At 60.8% G+C, this 14,770-nt stretch overlaps 1 protein-coding gene across 1 annotated transcript; it reads right to left on the bottom strand.

Annotated features, from left to right (window-relative positions):
* Positions 1-800: 800 nt before the first annotated feature.
* MED25 (mediator complex subunit 25) lies at positions 801-11,247 on the bottom strand. The gene is given in 12 exon segments (XM_080639808.1): positions 801-969; positions 2,496-2,634; positions 2,807-2,947; positions 2,950-3,042; positions 3,622-3,696; positions 3,789-3,878; positions 6,100-6,288; positions 7,895-8,002; positions 8,195-8,252; positions 8,357-8,442; positions 10,163-10,300; positions 11,131-11,247. Coding segments are annotated over 12 exon segments (1,233 nt in total). The 5' UTR covers positions 11,134-11,247; the 3' UTR covers positions 801-856.
* Positions 11,248-14,770: the final 3,523 nt, after the last annotated feature.

Raw genomic sequence — 14,770 nt, forward strand, 5'->3', positions numbered from 1 at the left:
AGCGGCTCTGCTGCCACCGTGTGGCCATAGCGGGTACTGCAGCTCGCTCCATGCCTCCAACGCGCCCAAATGACCCGCACCCAGCTCACCTCGCTCCAAAGCCCACCTGAAATGCCCCCAAAATGCCCCCAAAGCTGCTTGAATCGCCCTAGAAGAGCAAAAACCCAACCCAAATTGCCCCAAAGGGCCTGAAAAGCAGCCAGAAATGCCCCAAAGCCACCCCAAGCGCCCCCAAACCTGATCAAATTGCCCCCAAAACGCCTGAAAATGCCCCTAAGGAGCTGGAAGTGCCCCAGAAGAGCCCGAACCAGCCTGAAATGCCCCGAACTCACCCGAATTGCCCCAAATCGGCTCCAATGACGCCCCAAATTGCTTTGCTTGTCCTAAACAAGCCCCCACATGGCCCAGAAGTCCCCAAAGCAGCCCAAAATCAACCCCAAACAGCTGAAATTCCCCCAAACTATGCCCAAACTGCCCCCAACCCAGCTCCAAAGCATCAGGAAGAGCAATTCTGGGGACACTTTCAGCTGCTTTGGGGCAATTCAGGCCGGGGGGGGGGGGCAATTTGGGCAGGTGTGGGGCAGTTTGGCTGCTTTCAGAGGCCCTTCTGGGGCAGTTGGGCTCAGGTTTGGGGCCATTCAAGCTGGTTTGGGCTCAGGTTTGGGGCACTCCGGATGGGCTCAGGTCACCATCACCAGACCCCCCCCCCCCCAAAGGGACCCCCAACATTGGGGACCCCCCCCCCAACCCCTTGAGCACCCCCAAAGCCCCTCCCTTGGAGCCCGTTTATTGAGCAAAAAACGGGGGGGGAGGGCAGGGACACCCCAAAACCGGTCCCGGGGGGGGGGGGTCCCCCCTAGATGAGGTCCATGAGGATGTCCTCCTCCATCACGCTGGGCGCCTGCACCGGGGGCAGCCCCGGGGGGGGAATGGGACCACGGGGGGGGCCGGGGGGCAGCAGCATCTGACCTGGGGGGGAAAAAGGGGGGGGCATTGGGGTAATTGGGGGGTAACTGAGGGGCATTGGGGTAATTGGGGAGCATTGGGGTAATTGGGGGGGATTGGGGGGGCATTGGGGTAATTGGGGGTAATTGGGGGGATTGGGGTAATTGGGGGGATTGGGGGGCATTGGGGTATTTGGGATTGGGGGTAATTGGGGGGGATTGGGGTAATTGGGGGGGATTGGGGTAATTGGGGGTAATTGGGGGGGCATTGGGGTAATTGGGGGGGTCCAAAGGGTATTTGGGGGGCTGGGGGTGGTTATGGGAGGGTCTTGGAGGGGGTTGAGGTCCCAGGGGTATTATGGGCTGTCTATGGGGGTTATTATGGGGTGTCTATGGGGGTTATTATGGGATGTCTATGGGGGTTATTATGGGCTATGGGGGTTATTATGGGATGTCTATGGGGGTTATAATGGGATGACTATGGGGGTTATTATGGGATGTCTATGGGGGTTATTATGGGGTGTCTATGGGGGTTATTATGGGCTGTCTATGGGGGTTATAATGGGGTGTCTATGGGGGTTATTATGGGGTGTCTATGGGGGTTATTATGGGCTGTCTATGGGGGTTATTATGGGGTGTCTATGGGGGTTATTATGGGGTGTCTATGGGGGTTATTTTGGGATGCCTATGGGGGTTATTTTGGGATGCCTATGGGGGTTATTATGGGCTGTCTATGGGGGTTATTTTGGGATGCCTATGGGGGTTATTATGGGCTGTCTATGGGGGTTATTTTGGGATGCCTATGGGGGTTATTATGGGCTGTCTATGGGGGTTATTATGGGGTGTCTATGGGGGTTATTATGGGGTGTCTATGGGGGTTATTTTGGGATGCCTATGGGGGTTATTATGGGCTGTCTATGGGGGTTATTATGGGGTGTCTATGGGGGTTATTATGGGGTGTCTATGGGGGTTATTTTGGGATGCCTATGGGGGTTATTATGGGGTGTCTATGGGGGTTATTATGGGGTGTCTATGGGGGTTATTTTGGGATGCCTATGGGGGTTATTTTGGGATGCCTATGGGGGTTATTATGGGCTGTCTATGGGGGTTATTTTGGGATGCCTATGGGGGTTATTATGGGCTGTCTATGGGGGTTATTTTGGGATGCCTATGGGGGTTATTATGGGCTGTCTATGGGGGTTATTATGGGGTGTCTATGGGGGTTATTATGGGGTGTCTATGGGGGTTATTTTGGGATGCCTATGGGGGTTATTATGGGGTGTCTATGGGGGTTATTATGGGCTGTCTATGGGGGTTATTTTGGGATGCCTATGGGGGTTATTATGGGCTGTCTATGGGGGTTATTATGGGGTGTCTATGGGGGTTATTATGGGGTGTCTATGGGGGTTATTTTGGGATGCCTATGGGGGTTATTATGGGGTGTCTATGGGGGTTATTATGGGCTGTCTATGGGGGTTATTTTGGGATGCCTATGGGGGTTATTATGGGCTGTCTATGGGGGTTATTATGGGCTGCCCAGGGGGGTCTCACCAGCAATGGGCGCACGGGGGGGCCCCATCCACGGCTGCGCGGGGGGGGGCGGGTGCAGCAGTGGGTTCAGGCCCTGGTGCGGGAGCAGCGGCTGCGGGAGGTGGTGCAGAGCCTGCGCGGGGGGGGGCACCGCCGCCTGCTTGGGGGGGGGGGAAAAGGGGTCAGGGAGGGGGGGGTCAACCCCCCCCCCCAAGCCATTATGGGGGTGTCCCAACACTTAACCTCCCCCCCCCCCTTTTTACAAGGGGGGGTTCCCTGCCTCTGGGATGTCCCATTATGGGGGGGGGGTGTCCCATGGGGCCCCCCCTCACCGGTTGCTGGCTCAGGAGCAGGCTCCGCAGCTGGGGGTTGGCTCCGGGGTTCTGGGGGCGCAGCAGAGCCCCCCCCGCGCCGCCGCTTTGGGATGGTCCAGCCTGGGGGGGGGCAGGCGGTGGCGGCCCCGCGGGGGGGGTGCAGGGGGCGGGGCCGCGGCGGGGGCGGGCGGGGCCGAGGGGGGCGGAGCTTGTTGCTGATTGGCTGCTGCCTGCTGCTGGGCCCGGAGCTGTAACTGGGGGGGGGGGGGGGGAATGGGGGTGTTGGGGGGGGCACCCCCAAATGGGGCCCCAATGGGGGAAAGGGACCCCCCCCCAGCACCCCAACATTGAAGGACCCCGATCCCCCCCCTTAGGCCTCTGTAACCGCCTCCAAATGGCCCCAAAGCACCCCCAGATCCAGCCAGGGCCCCCCCAAATCCTCCCCATGGTCCTCAGGGCCCCCCCAACCCCACCAGGACCCCCCCAACCCTACCCAACCCTTTCCAATGGCCCCAAAGCCCCCCACCCAGGACCCCCCCAAGGTACTAAGGGCTCCCCCAAACCTATCTAACCCCTGCTGCATGGCCCCAAACCCCCCAGGACACCCCAAACCCTCCCCAAAGACAACCATAGCCCCCCCGAAGACCCCCCCATAGCCCCTCCATAACCCCCCCATAGACTCCCATAGACCCCCCCATAGACTCCCATAGCCCCCCCAAAGACCCCCCATAGACCCCCCCAAAGACCCCCCCCATAGCCCCCCCATAGACCCCCATAGCCCCCCCCATAGACCCCCATAGCCCCCCCCATAGCCCCCCATAGCCCCCCCAGACCAGGCTCTGCTGCCGCTGCTGCTCCTCCATGATGCCGACCGAGGCCAGCCCGGGGCTGAGCTGCTGCCCTGGCAGCTATAGGGGGGGTCAGGGGGATGGGGGGGGGCCAGGGCCCCCCCAAACCTCCCTATGGGGCCCCCCCAAACCTTCCCCCCCCCCCCCTTTACCTGGGGTTGCACCCCCGAGGCCACGGGGAGGGCCCCCGGCTGCTTGGGCAGGAAGGAGGCAGCTGCAGGGACAGGGGCTGAGCCCCCCAACTGTGGGGGAGAGAATGGGGTGAGGGGGGGCAGGAAACACCCCCATAGGGGCCATAGGGCTGCTAGGGGTGCTCTATGGGTGCTGTGGGTGCCGTAAGGGTGCTATGGGTGCTCTATGGGTGCTATGGATGCTGTGGGTACCACAGGGGTGCTATGGGTGCTCTGGATGCTCTAGAGATGCTGTGGGTGCCACAGGGGTGCTGTGGGTGCTGTATGGATGCTCTGGATGCTCTAGAGATGCTGTGGGTGCCATAGGGCTGCTATGGGTGCTCTATGGGTGCTATGGATGCTGTGGGTGCCATAAGGGTGCTATGGGTGCTCTATAGGTGCGACGGATGCTCTATGGGTGCTATGGATGCTCTATAGATGCTGTGGGTGCCACAGGGGTGCTGTGGGTGCTGTATGGGTGCTATGGATGCTCCAGAGATGCTGTGGGTGCCATACGGGTGCTATGGGTGCTGTATAGATGCTGTGGGTGCCATAGGGCTGCTATAGGTGCTCTATGGGTGCTATGGATGCTGTGGGTGCCATAAGGGTGCTATGGGTGCTCTATGGGTGCGATGGATGCTCTATGGGTGCTATGGATGCTCTAGAGATGCTGTGGGTACCACAGGGGTGCTATGGGTGCTCTGGATGCTCTAGAGATGCTGTGGGTGCCATAGGGGTGCTATGGGTGCTCTATAGATGCTGTGGGTGCCATACGGCTGCTATGGGTGCTCTATGGGTGCTATGGATGCTGTGGGTGCCATATGGCTGCTATGGGTGCTCTATGGGTACTATGGATGCTGTGGGTGCCATATGGCTGCTATGGGTGCTCTATGGGTGCTGCTGAACCTGCTTGTGGTTGGTGGTGACCTGGAGGATGCCATTGTGCTCTATGGATGCTATGGGTGCCACGGATGCTCTAGGGGTGCTATGGACACTCTATGGGTGCTATGGATGCTCTATGGATGCTATGGATGTTGTACAGATGCTGTGTGCGCTATGGGTGCTATGGATGCCGTGGGTGCTCTATGGGTACCATAGGGATGCTGGGAGTGCGCTATGGGTGCTATGGATGCCATGGGTGCTCCATGGGTACCACAGGGATGCCGGGGGTGCTCTATGGGTACCATAAGGATGCTGTGGGTGCTCTATGGGTACCATCGGGATGCTGTGGCTGCTCTATGGGTACCATAAGGATGCTGTGGGTGCTCTATGGGTACCATAAGGATGCTGTGGGTGCTCTATGGGTACCATAGGGATGCTGTGGCTGCTCTATGGGTACCATAGGGATGCCAGGGGTGCTCTATGGGTACCATAAGGATGCTGTGGGTGCTCTATGGGTACCATAGGGATGCTGTGGCTGCTCTATGGGTACCATAAGGATGCTGTGGCTGCTCTATGGGTACCATAAGGATGCTGTGGCTGCTCTATGGGTACCATAGGGATGCCGTGGGTGCTCTATGGGTACCATAGGGATGCTGTGGGTGCTCTATGGGTACCATAGGGATGCTGTGGCTGCTCTATGGGTACCATAAGGATGCTGTGGGTGCTCTATGGGTACCATAGGGATGCTGTGGCTGCTCTATGGGTACCATAGGGATGCCGTGGGTGCTCTATGGGTACCATAGGGATGCTGTGGCTGCTCTATGGGTACCATAGGGATGCTGTGGGTGCTCTATGGGTACCATAGGGATGCTGTGGCTGCTCTATGGGTACCATAGGGATGCTGTGGGTGCTCTATGGGTACCATAGGGATGCTGTGGGTGCTCTATGGGTACCATAAGGATGCTGTGGCTGCTCTATGGGTACCATAGGGATGCTGTGGGTGCTCTATGGGTACCATAGGGATGCTGTGGCTGCTCTATGGGTACCATAGGGATGCTGTGGGTGCTCTATGGGTACCATAGGGATGCTGTGGGTGCTCTATGGGTACCATAGGGATGCTGTGGCTGCTCTATGGGTACCATAGGGATGCTGTGGGTGCTCTATGGGTACCATAGGGATGCTGTGGGTGCTCTATGGGTACCATAAGGATGCTGTGGGTGCTCTATGGGTACCACAGGGATGCTGTGGGTGCTCTATGGGTACCATAGGGATGCTGTGGGTGCTCTATGGGTACCATAAGGATGCTGTGGCTGCTCTATGGGTACCATAGGGATGCTGTGGCTGCTCTATGGGTACCACAGGGATGCTGTGGGTGCTCTATGGGTACCATAGGGATGCTGTGGGTGCTCACCGCGCGCTGCTGGTCCAGCTTGTGCTGCTGCACTTGCTTGTGGTTGGTGATGACCTGGCGGATGCCATTGACGAAGCCGCTCTGGTCATAGGGGATGAGCCCCATGAAGATCTTCTTCTTGGAGGAGTAGAGGAGCATCAGGACGCGCACATCACATGGGGCTGTGTGCGGGAAGTGCACGCATCCCGCCTGGAACACGGGAGAACACGCTAAGGACACGCTAAGGACACGCTAAGGACACGCTCTGGACATGGGACATGGACACAGGACATGGGAGCACAGGGACAGGGGCTGGGGACAGCCCGTGGGTGGGGCTTGGGGTCCCCACTTGGGTTGTTGGGGTTCCTGAGTGGCTTTTTGGGGTCCCCAATGGGGTTTTTGGGGTCCCCGCATTGGTTTTTGGGTCCCCAATGAGGTTTTTGAGGTCCCCGGGTTGGTTTCTGGGGTCCCCAAAGGGGTTTTTGGGGTCCCCAATGAGGTTTTGGGTCCCCAATTGGGGTTTTTGGGGTCCCTGGGTTGGTTTTTGGGGTCCCCAATGGGGTTTTTGGGGTCCCTGGGTTGGTTTTTGGGGCCCCCAATGAGGTTTTTGGGGTCCCCGGGTTGGTTTTTGGGGTCCCCGGGTTGGTTTTTGGGGTCCCCAAAGGGGTTTTTGGGGTCCCTGGTTGGTTTTTGGGGTCCCCAATGGGGTTTTTTGGGTCCCTGGGTTGGTTTTTGGGGCCCCCAATGAGGTTTTTGGGGTCCCCGGGTGGGTTTTTGGGTCTCCAATGGGGTTTTTGGGGTCCCCAATGGGGTTTTTAGGTTCTCCAAAGGGGTTTTTTGGGGTCCCTGGGTTGGTTTTTGGGTCCCCGGGTTGGTTTTTGGGGTCCCCAATGAGGTTTTTGTGTCCCCAAAGGGGTTTTTGGGGTCCCTGGGTTGGATTTTGGGGTCCCCAATGGGGTTTTTGGGGTCCCCGAGTTGGTTTTTGGGGTCCCCAATGAGGTTTTGGGTCCCCAAAGGGGTTTTTGGGGTCCCTGAGTTGGTTTTTGGGGTCCCCAATGAGGTTTTTGGGGTCCCCGAGTTGGTTTTTGGGTCCCCAAAGGGGTTTTTGGGGTCCCCAATGAGGTTTTTGTGTCCCCAAAGGGGTTTTTGGGGTCCCTGGTTTGGATTTTGGGGTCCCCAAAGGGGTTTTTGGGGTCCCCAATGAGGTTTTGGGTCCCCAAAGGGGTTTTTGGGGTCCCTGAGTTGGTTTTTGGGGTCCCCAATGAGGTTTTTTGGGGGTCCCCGAGTTGGTTTTTGGGTCCCCAAAGGGGTTTTCGGGGTCCCCAAAGGGGTTTTCGGGGTCCCCGGGTTGGTTTTTGGGTCCCCAAAGGGGTTTTCAGGGTCCCCGGGTTGGTTTTTGGGTCCCCAAAGGGGTTTTCAGGGTCCCCAAAGGGGTTTTCGGGGTCCCCAAAGGGGTTTTCGGGGTCCCTGAGTTGGTTTTTGGGTCCCCAAAGGGGTTTTCAGGGTCCCCAAAGGGGTTTTTGGGGGTCCCCGGGTTGGATTTTGGGGTCCCCAAAGGGGTTTCCGGGGTCCCCAAAGGGGTTTTTGGGGTCCCTGAGTTGGTTTTTGGGGTCCCCAAAGGGGTTTTCAGGGTCCCCAAAGGGGTTTTTGGGGTCCCCCGGTTGGATTTTGGGGTCCCCAAAGGGGTTTCCGGGGTCCCCAAAGGGGTTTTTGGGGTCCCCTGAGTTGGTTTTTGGGGTCCCCAAAGGGGTTTTCAGGGTCCCCAAAGGGGTTTTCGGGGTCCCCAGCGGGGCTCTGGGGCTCTCGGGGGCCTTACGAAGCCGTTGCCCATGATCCTGTAGAGGCCTTTGAGCGACTCCAGGTCCTTGTTGGTGAAGTGGAACTGAACCATGCGGGAATTGCGGAAGAGCGGCCCCAGCGTGGTCTGGAATTGGGGGGGGGGGGGGGGGGGGGGGGGGGGGGGGTCAGGCTCACCCCAAACCCCCCCTTTGGGGCCCTATGGGGGCTTTGGGATGGATTTGGGGGGTCCCGATGCCCACCCCCCCCCCCTTCAACAGCCCCATAAGGGGGGGGGGGGGGGCATTGACACCCCCATTATGGGGCCCCCCCCACTCACCAGGAGCTGCTGTGGGATCAGCTGCATGATGAGCTTCTGAGGCCATTGGTCGGTCTTGCTATGGGGGGGGGGGGGGGGGCAGGAAATGGGGGTGATTGGGGGGGGTCTTGACCCCGGCCCCCCCCCCCCCCCCCAAAAAGGCTTTGGGGCCCCCCCCCTTACAGGTTCTCGCCGGCGTTCACATAGACCTGGCAGGGCAGGGAGCGCGTGAGCTTGGTGCTGGAGTCAACGGAGGCGGGTTTGGGCTTCTGGGGGGCACAAAGGGGGGGGCACAATGGGGGTGATGGGGGCACAATGGGGGGTGATGGGGCACAATGGGGGTGATGGGGGCATAAAGGGGGGGGCACAATGGGGGTGATGGGGGGGTGATGGGGGGGCACAATGGGGGTGATGGGGGGGGTGATGGGGGCACAATGGGGGTGATGGGGGCACAATGGGGGTGATGGGGGCATAAAGGGGGGGGCACAATGGGGGTGATGGGGGCACAATGGGGGTGATGGGGGGCACAATGGGGGTGATGGGGGGCACAATGGGGGTGATGGGGGGGTGATGGGGGCACAATGGGGGTGATGGGGGCACAATGGGGTTGAGGGGGGCACAATGGGGGTGATGGGGGGCACAATGGGGGTGATGGGGGCATAAAGGGGGGGGCACAATGGGGGTGATGGGGGCACAATGGGGGTGATGGGGGGCACAATGGGGGTGATGGGGGCACAATGGGGGTGATGGGGGGCACAATGGGGGTGATGGGGGGGTGATGGGGGCACAATGGGGGTGATGGGGGCACAATGGGGGTGAGGGGGGCACAATGGGGGTTATGGGGGGCACAAAGAGGGTGATGGGGGCACAATGGGGGTGATGGGGGGTGATGGGGGGCACAATGGGGGTGATGGGGGGCACAATGGGGGGGGCACAAAGGGGGTGATGGGGTTCCCCCCTTTGCTGATCCCCAACATTCCCCTCCTGCACCCCAAGGGGATTCGAACAGTCCCAAGGGCACCCATAGGCACCCCACAGCACCCACAGACATCCCATGCCACCCACAGGCACTGCTCATAGCACCCACTGACCCTCCCATAGCACCCAGTGACCCCCCATAGCACCCATGGGTGCCCCCCCCATAGCACCCATTGACCCCCCATAGCACCCATGGGTGCCCCGCCATAGCACCCACTGACCCCCCATAGCACCCAGTGACCCCCCCATAGCACCCACTGACCCCCCATAGCACCCAGTGACCCCCCCATAGCACCCATTGACCCCCCATAGCACCCAGTGACCCCCCCATAGCACCCATGGGTGCCCCGCCATAGCACCCAGTGACCCCCCCATAGCACCCAGTGACCCCCCATAGCACCCAGTGACCCCCCCATAGCACCCATGGGTGCCCCGCCATAGCACCCACTGACCCTCCCATAGCACCCAGTGACCCCCCCATAGCACCCATTGACCCCTCATAGCACCCAGTGACCCCCCCATAGCACCCATGGGTGCCCCGCCATAGCACCCAGTGACCCCCCCATAGCACCCAGTGACCCCCCCATAGCACCCATTGACCCCCCATAGCACCCAGTGACCCCCCCATAGCACCCATTGACCCCCCATAGCACCCAGTGACCCCCCCATAGCACCCATTGACCCCCCATAGCACCCACTGACCCCCCCATAGCACCCATTGACCCCCCATAGCACCCATGGGTGCCCCCCCATAGCACCCACTGACCCCCCATAGCACCCAGTGACCCCTCCATAGCACCCATTGACCCCCCATAGCACCCACTGACCCCCCCATAGCACCCATTGACCCCCCATAGCACCCATGGGTGCCCCCCCCATAGCACCCATTGACCCCCCATAGCACCCATGGGTGCCCCCCCATAGCACCCATTGACCCCCCCATAGCACCCATGGGTGCCCCCCCATAGCACCCATTGACCCCCCCATAGCACCCATGGGTGCCCCCCTCACCTCCTGCCACTCCAGGACCCCGCTCCAGGCCAGGACCTTGTTCCCCACGGGCTGGGGGGGGCCGGGCAGGGGGGGGGCAGCTCCCAGGGGGGGAGCAGCGGCCTGGGGGGGGGCAGCGCTGGGGGGGCCCCCACTGGCCTATGGGGGGGACAAGAGGGGGCTCAGGGGCTGCACCCCCCCCCATAGAACACATGGGGACCCCCTTAAACACCCCCCTCATGCACCCCTATGGGGCTGGGACCCCCCAATATCCCCCCCCATGCACCCCTATGGGGCTGGGACCCCCCAATATCCCCCCCCATGCACCCCTATGGGGCTGGGACCCCCTTAAACACCCCCCCCATGCACCCCTATGGGGCTGGGACCCCCCAATATCCCCCCCCATGCACCCCTAAGGGGCTGGGACCCCTTTAAACACCCCCCCCATGCACCCCTATGGGGCTGGGACCCCCCAATATCCCCCCCCATGCACCCCTATGGGGCTGGGACCCCCCCAATATCCCCCCCCATGCACCCCTATGGGGCTGGGACCCCCCAATATCCCCCCCCATGCACCCCTATGGGGCTGGGACCCCCCTTAAACACCCCCCCCATGCACCCCTATGGGACCTTCCCCCCCACCATGCACCCCTATGGGACCTTCCCCCCCTATGCATCCCTATGGGACCTTCCCCCCCCCATGCACCCCTATGGGACCTTCCCCCCCCCATGCACCCCTATGGGACCTTCCCCCCCCATGCACCCCTATGGGACCTTCCCCCCCCCATGCATCCCTATGGGACCTTCCCCCCCCATGCACCCCTATGGGACCTTCCCCCCCCCATGCACCCCTATGGGACCTTCCCCCCCCCATGCACCCCTATGCGACCTTCCCCCCCCCCATGCACCCCTATGGGACCATCCCCCCCCCATGCACCCCTATGGGACCATCCCCCCCCATGCACCCCTATGGGGCCCCCCCCTCGTACCATGGTGGGGGCCGGGGGCTGCGGCGGGGCCTGGCCGGCGGCGGGGGGGGGCAGGAGCCCCGCGGGGGGGGGCGGGGGGGGCCCCCCCTGGCCCGGGGGGGGCAGCTTGGGGGGGCCGAGGGGCTGGGCCGGGGGCTGCGGGAACGGCGGCTGCAGGGGGGGGGGCAGCGAAGGGACTTGGGGGGGGGGGGAAATGGGGGGGGGGGGTCAGAGACCCAGCGAGACCCCCCCCCCACTGACCCCCTCCCATTATAACCCTGCCTATACCCATATAGAGATGGGAACCCCCCATATAGCACATAGGGAGGGGACCCCCCATATAGCACATAGGGATGGACCCCCCATATAGCACATAGGGAGGGGACCCCCCATATAGCACATAGGGAGGGGACCCCCCATATAGCACATAGGGATGGACCCCCCATATAGCACATAGGGATGGACCCCCCCATATAGCACATAGGGATGGACCCCCCTATATAGCACATAGGGATGGACCCCCCCATATAGCACATAGGGATGGACCCCCCTATATAGCACATAGGGATGGACCCCCCCATATAGCACATAGGGATGGACCCCCCCCATATAGCACATAGGGATGGACCCCCTCATATAGCACATAGGGATGGACCCCCATATAGCACATAGGGATGGACCCCCCCATATAGCACATAGGGATGGACCCCCCTATATAGCACATAGGGATGGACCCCCCCCATATAGCACATAGGGATGGACCCCCCCCATATAGCACATAGGGATGGACCCCCCCATATAGCACATAGGGATGGGACCCCCCCATATAGCACATAGGGATGGACCCCCCCATATAGCACATAGGGATGGACGCCCCCATATAGCACATAGGGATGGACCCCCCATATAGCACATAGGGATGGACCCCCCCCATATAGCACGTAGGGATGGACCCCCCCCATATAGCACATAGGGATGGACCCCCCCCATATAGCACGTAGGGATGACCCCCCCATATAGCACGTAGGGATGGACCCCCCCCATATAGCACATAGCGATGTGACCTCCCATATAGCACATAGGGATGGACCCCCCCATATAGCACATAGGGATGGGACCCCCATATAGCACATAGGGATGGACCCCCCCATATAGCACATAGGGATGGGACCCCCCCATATAGCACATAGGGATGGAACCCCCATATAGCACATAGGGATGGACCCCCCCATATAGCAGATAGGGATTGGACCCCCCTTATATCCATATGGGACTGATGACCCCCCCAAACCAACTCCCCCGATGTCCCCTATGGGGCAGGACCCCCCCAAACCCCCCATTGACCTAAATGGGAGGTGCCCCCCCCCCCCCCCGGAAACCCCCCCCCCAAAGCTCACATCGAGTGGCCAAAGTCTTCTGGTTCTTGGCTGCCTCCACGGCCGATTGAGCAGCAGCTTGGGCTGCATTGAGAGAGCTGGGGGGGGGCACCTGGGGGGGCAAAAAGGGGGGGTTGGGGGGGGGGGGGCAGCAAAGGGACCCCCCATGGTCCTTGGGGGGGGGTTGCGGGGGGGGGGCGGTACCTGGTAGGGCTGGGGCCCGCTGGGGGGGGCTGCTTGTGGGGCCGGGGGCAGTTGTGGGGCCGAGGGGGGCAGCGCAGGGGGGGCGGCGCTGGGCTTGGCTTGGAGGGAGCTGGAGCCGGTGGAGCTGCCTGGGGGGGGGGGGGGAGTGAGGACATGGTCCCAAAGCCCACGTCCACACCCTGTATCCACACCCTGCATCCACACCCTGTATCCACACCCTGCATCCATACCCTGTATCCATACCCTGCATCCATACCCTGTATCCATACCCTGTATCCATACCCTGTATCCATACCCTGCATCCATACCCTGTATCCATACCCTGCATCCACACCCTGTATCCACACCCTGCATCCATACCCTGCATCCACACCCTGTATCCACACCCTGTATCCATACCCTGCATCCACACCCTGCATCCACACCCTGCATCCACACCCTGCATCCATACCCTGTATCCATACCCTGCATCCACACCCTGTATCCACACCCTGCATCCATACCCTGCATCCATACCCTGTATCCACACCCTGCATCCATACCCTGCATCCATACCCTGTATCCATACCCTGCATCCATACCCTGCATCCACACCCTGCATCCATACCCTGCATCCACACCCTGCATCCATACCCTGCATCCATACCCTGTATCCACACCCTGTATCCATACCCTGCATCCACACCCTGCATCCACACCCTGCATCCATACCCTGTATCCACACCCTGTATCCACACCCTGCATCCACACCCTGCATCCACACCCTGCATCCATACCCTGCATCCACACCCTGTATCCACACCCTGCATCCACACCCTGCATCCACACCCTGCATCCACACCCTGTATCCACACCCTGCATCCACACCCTGCATCCACACCCTGCATCCATACCCTGCATCCACACCCTGCATCCACACCCTGTATCCACACCCTGTATCCACACCCTGCATCCACACCCTGCATCCACACCCTGTATCCACACCCTGCATCCACACCCTGCATCCATACCCTGCATCCACACCCTGTATCCACACCCTGCATCCACACCCTGCATCCACACCCTGCATCCACACCCTGTATCCACACCCTGCATCCACACCCTGCATCCACACCCTGCATCCACACCCTGCATCCATACCCTGCATCCACACCCTGCATCCACACCCTGTATCCACACCCTGTATCCACACCCTGTATCCACACCCTGCATCCACACCCTGTATCCACACCCTGCATCCACACCCTGCATCCACACCCTGCATCCATACCCTGTATCCACACCCTGTATCCACACCCTGCATCCACACCCTGCATCCACACCCTGCATCCATACCCTGCATCCACACCCTGTATCCACACCCTGCATCCACACCCTGCATCCACACCCTGCATCCACACCCTGTATCCACACCCTGCATCCACACCCTGCATCCACACCCTGCATCCATACCCTGCATCCACACCCTGCATCCACACCCTGTATCCACACCCTGTATCCACACCCTGCATCCACACCCTGCATCCACACCCTGCATCCATACCCTGCATCCACACCCTGTATCCACACCCTGCATCCACACCCTGCATCCACACCCTGCATCCACACCCTGTATCCACACCCTGCATCCACACCCTGCATCCACACCCTGCATCCACACCCTGCATCCATACCCTGCATCCACACCCTGCATCCACACCCTGTATCCACACCCTGTATCCACACCCTGTATCCACACCCTGCATCCACACCCTGTATCCACACCCTGCATCCACACCCTGCATCCACACCCTGCATCCACACCCTGCATCCATACCCTGCATCCACACCCTGTATCCACACCCTGCATCCACACCCTGCATCCACACCCTGCATCCATACCCTGTATCCACACCCTGCATCCACACCCTGCATCCACACCCTGTATCCACACCCTGCATCCACACCCTGCATCCATACCCTGCATCCATACCCTGCATCCACACCCTGTATCCACACCCTGCATCCACACCCTGCATCCACACCCTGCATCCATACCCTGTATCCATACCCTGCATCCACACCCTGTATCCACACCCTGC

The sequence above is a fragment of the Psittacula echo genome (assembly GCF_963264785.1).
Source record: "Psittacula echo genome assembly, contig: SCAFFOLD_117, whole genome shotgun sequence".
In the NCBI taxonomy this organism is placed as follows: domain Eukaryota; kingdom Metazoa; phylum Chordata; class Aves; order Psittaciformes; family Psittacidae; genus Psittacula; species Psittacula echo.